Raw genomic sequence first — 4,750 nt, 5'->3', positions numbered from 1 at the left:
ATCCAACTTTAATGTTACATGCTAAGAATTTACTTGACATTCAAAATTAGTTTGGTTCTGGTTGGGAGACCAAAATATCCTCATTATGTAAACTTAAAAGACTACACGTGCACAATGTTATATAAGAGATCTAAAAAAGATATTTTTTTAATTTTAACATTGTAAATGGGGAAAATGACACTGTATAGCCGCTGTAAAAATGATAGCCGAAAAATATAAAATTTGTATATATTTTGTATATATATATATACATTCTGTATGTTATATACAAAAATTATATAAATTTTATACACTTTTTCGGCTACAGATGTAAATAGTTTCTGGCGCGGGCTAAAAGCAATATTATCCCTAGTAAATGACCATGAAGGCCTATTTCCTTCCCAAACGTAAGGACCATATATGAATAATTATGTCAACGTTTTGTAAAATTCGTTAAGATTTACATTTAATTTTTTTGTTTGGGTATTATTTAAAAGATCATATTTGCTAAGGCCTCAGAGTTAGATTAAGTTACATGATTCCATGCCGAGTCGGCCTTAAAAATTGGCGGATTGAGTAAAAGTTGATGATTAATGAGGCACTGCATATCGTTACGAACTTACGACCAATGGGTTTATGTAACAAATCCGAGGAATGTGATAATGTCCTTAAATTATGTTCTGATTATTATCCTTAATGTAAGTTCTGTCTTTAAGCTATGCAAATAGTAATTTACCTTTGATCCCATCCCCTCTCCCCAGTCCCCAAATCCAAATGAGAAGGAAAGCTCAAAGTTCATAATATGTGTCCAAGACATAGGTTTAGCCCTTTAGGGAGTTTTAGCAGAGAAGGCATCAAGAGATAAAATGACATTAAGCTTTTTATTAAACAGTCATTGGGGAGATACAGTACATGAACTGATATGTGGTATAGTCAAACAGATTGCCTGATGAACTAACTGACATATTGTTTCTCAAGAAGGCTTCCACAAAATGCCAAGTCAAACCGTTCCTCTGGAGGATCTCCAATGCAATCAAAAACTGCATCTGCATTTGAGAAATTTTCGCCCGCTGTGTACCTGAGTATAGTATAGAAGTTAACTGACTATACAGAACAATAACATGTCGGATTAATACAAAAATAACCAAACGATATTCGCGACAGGGTAATAGTCTGCAAGAATTGGTAAAGCAGTGGTGAAAGAGCAAGTAGCATAGACAAAAGATACTAGCTACTCGTTCAGAAGGAAACCACAAAAGCTGTTAAAGCTCTAACAAGATCTAGACAATGCATCTCTCTCCTAATACTCTACGAGAGGTCCTTTAAAAATAATCAATAAACATTATCCGTCATGATAAGATAATCCCTACTTTCTTCTTAACATAAATAGATGCTTACTTCATATACTGAAATTTGTTTTAATGAAAAGAAACCATCAACCTAGATCACCCTTGTTACCTTCCCCTTATTGATTAGGCATGTCCTTCCCTTCTATCTCCTCAATTGCACTTAGATTAGACTAGTTTAACTGATCTAGTGTAAACAGAAAGCAATTGGAGCAAACCTCTTGTGCGTCTAAGCGATTAGAAAATATCCAAGATGGAGCCTCAAGCCCTCACCGACAACTAAAAATCAGTCTTCAGACGTATTTAGACGTGCAAAAATGTTATCTTTAAACCCTTTTCACGCCTTACAGTGCAAGTTTGAACAACTTTGCCACCTCCACCATGTTCACCTAAGTGCTAAGAGGACTCTAGTCAGGAATGCCATTTCGATTGAAGGAAATATCCTAGGGAGAATGAGCCAGGTTTGCAAAATCAAACAATAGAAACCATTGGCTTCCCAGTCAAACATATTTTGCTTTTTTTGGCTATCAACTTCAACGATGCTCTATAGGTTTTCCTGAAAAGCTGTCCGTTTGATCATGAAATATTCTACCTAGGTTATGCTTCAACAAGATGTTTCACTAACATAGAATTTCAGAAACCAAGCAAGAGAATTCCTGTTAACAATCGTTGAAAAAGAGAGAACCGAAATATGCACCAGGGAGAGAGACAGAGGTGGTTGGTTCAAATAAAAAGCAACTTACCCACTCTTAGTCACAATGCACTTCATTCCAGCCGCTTTGGCAGCTGCAAGACCTATGCCACTATCTTCTACAACAACACAGCTGCAAACCATAACAATATTTAGAATTCAGAAAGAAAATGTTAAAAGTAGCAAATGCTAACAGCAAGATCCATGATATAATAAAAGCATTTACTCTCTGCTTCAATCTATAATCATGTAACTTCTCAAAGGTGTCATAACGTTAGTTCCCAATTCAAGTATAAGCTTTCTGTGTAAAATACCTTGAAGGATCAACCCCAAGGGTGTCGGCTGCTAATAGATAAATGGCCTGCAAGGAAGAAAGTATATGGTATTAAACATCTAAAGACTTCTCACTGCTACGACAGTACTAGAGACTACGTGTCTCCTCAAATTGAAGTTCTACTGCAACTTGCTGAAGAGAAAGCCACAGTTCATACGTTTAAAATAGCTATACACCAGAGTTTGCAGATCATCTTTATACATTGATGGACTTCAGAGAGCAAAAGAAGTATAGAGAACGCTAATGGAACATATATTTTCAAAATTTTAGATAATGAGGGATGAGATGTTTACCGGATCAGGCTTCTTGCGAGGAACCACGTCGCCCGCATATATCTGGATCTTTTCCGCTCGCTCTGGTCCCAACAAGCATGAGACTATCGCTGAGACCTGAATTTCAGCAGATTTACTTAAAATTGTGACCACAAAACAAATCATTATCTTAGGATGGTGACAACAAATAATCCATGCCAGTGCTTTATTTTCTGTTTTTTTTCTTTCTTATTTCTTCCAACAGATGAGCAACTCCAGATAGCAAGCCAGCAGTTAGCATCTTGTGCTGTAACCAATTCAATAGGAGCAAAAGGAAAACCTAGCAGTTTTAGTATCAGATGAATTTCTCCTAGAGTAGATCTCTTCCTATAATTTTAAGTGGCAATAGCTTCCCATATCATTTTCTTGGTCTAAGAAACTACAATGTCTACTAAAGCGGTGAATTTAGGTTAAATAGATCATCAAAAGGTAAAATGGTTAAATATATGCCCGTTTATTTACTCATGGTTCTTTATCGTGATAAATTAGTAAACATCATACAGGAATACAAAAAGTCTGAGCATAGCGGCAACATTTAATAGCAGATAATTGTCAATAGACTCGACATTGGCACATAATACAAACACTTTAGAACCTGATTACTCATACCGCCTTTTCATTGGAAGTGCTGCATACTGCAACTTTCACTCCATTACCCAGAGCTTGATCAACCAACCTGTAATATTTAGTTCGAAACTCTTAAAATATGGAGAAGAACAATCTTAAGGAAAATTATTCTGACTATTGAAATTTTGACCATATATTTACGGTCCTATATGTCTAATTAACCATAATGAGTTTTTCATATTAAGATGCTAACCATAACTGATTTTGATTTATTATTCCATAACTATATTAAATATGACAGATACAAGAGTCTTCAACCCTGAAAACCTCGGCGCCTAGATAGAACTTACTGCATGGTTGTCATATCCTTGAATAGTTGTCTTAAATGCTCGAAACAAAAAGGAAAAGAAAAAGAATGTAGTCCTGGGTCAGGACTGCATATGTTCGAAGCATATGGAAAGAATATGTTCATCTCAAAGCTAAATGAAATTCATTAACTAATGTACATGATGATTAATTCTGGATTACTGAAGCTCCAGAATGCATTGTAACTATTCTACTTCTTTAACGAGATAAAGTTAAAGAGCTTACTTTGCAACACCTGGCCGAAGTGGCAGCAATTTCTTCTCAATGAGAGCCATGAATAATTCTGTCTTTCGCTTGTGAAGTCCTGCAATAAACCGCTTTCTTTCTTCTTCAGTTTTGGGTGCATTTTCTGGCCAACCCACTTTATTAAAGTAGGCTGTCATCCTATAAACAAAACAAGTCAACCACAATGAGATCAATTCAAGGCTGCTCTATGAATGAAATGATAAACTGAAACTCTAGATAAATTTCTATTTCTCTCCTAATTGGAAAAACTAAATCATTTTTCTAGAAGGAATTAACGTTACCTTTCTTTTCCACCTCCAATTTTGAGCAATTCTCCATACAAATCCACATCCCAAGTTACACCCAATTCCTTCTGCGTACCATGTAAATAGTGAATCCTTATGATCAAAAGGTTATCAACAAAAATAAGAGAAATCAGATAAAAAAAATCACTCTTTTGAGCAATCACAGTTCTATCAAACACTAAATTCAGGTTCAGCATGAAATCAAGCGTTCAATTTCAAGGGAGTAGTGAAAGTGTAGGTACCTCAGCAAAGGTGTCATTGAAAGAAATACGGTGACCATCTTTCTCGGTATCAACAAGTACACCGTCGCAGTCAAAGAGCAGTGCCTTTGGGAGAACTGAGGCTTCCGACGAAGGCGAAACAGAACACGTAACCACCACACCAATATTACGCCTACTCGTCTTCTTACTCTTGCTATTAAGAAGAGTGGCTACTGATTTTGAAGAGAGCAGTGCGCTGTTTGTATTGGGTAGTGTAACTGTGGATGGCAGAACAGAAGCTGCTTTTCTTTGTGAAGAAAAGATGGTTGGGGAAGAGACAACCCTTAACGCCATTGGAATTGTTGCTTCTCAAAGTCCACTACCACTCGTTTATCTCAGAGAATAGCCGCTTCATTTCATTTGGTT

At 36.2% G+C, this 4,750-nt stretch overlaps 1 protein-coding gene across 1 annotated transcript; it reads right to left on the bottom strand.

Moving 5' to 3' along the window:
- Positions 1-841: 841 nt before the first annotated feature.
- On the bottom strand, positions 842-4,750 carry LOC104106345 (CBBY-like protein). The gene is made up of 8 exons (XM_009614871.4): positions 4,367-4,750; positions 4,122-4,192; positions 3,820-3,978; positions 3,271-3,337; positions 2,644-2,739; positions 2,331-2,377; positions 2,069-2,149; positions 842-1,057 (listed from the first exon to the last, which is right to left on the bottom strand). Exons 1-8 carry the CDS (start codon positions 4,676-4,678, stop codon positions 934-936), a joined length of 957 nt encoding a protein of 318 aa, XP_009613166.1. The 5' UTR covers positions 4,679-4,750; the 3' UTR covers positions 842-933.

The sequence above is a fragment of the Nicotiana tomentosiformis genome, chromosome 3 (genome assembly GCF_000390325.3).
Source record: "Nicotiana tomentosiformis chromosome 3, ASM39032v3, whole genome shotgun sequence".
Classification (NCBI taxonomy): Eukaryota; Viridiplantae; Streptophyta; class Magnoliopsida; order Solanales; family Solanaceae; genus Nicotiana; species Nicotiana tomentosiformis.
This window is presented reverse-complemented; position numbering and strand designations above follow the sequence as displayed.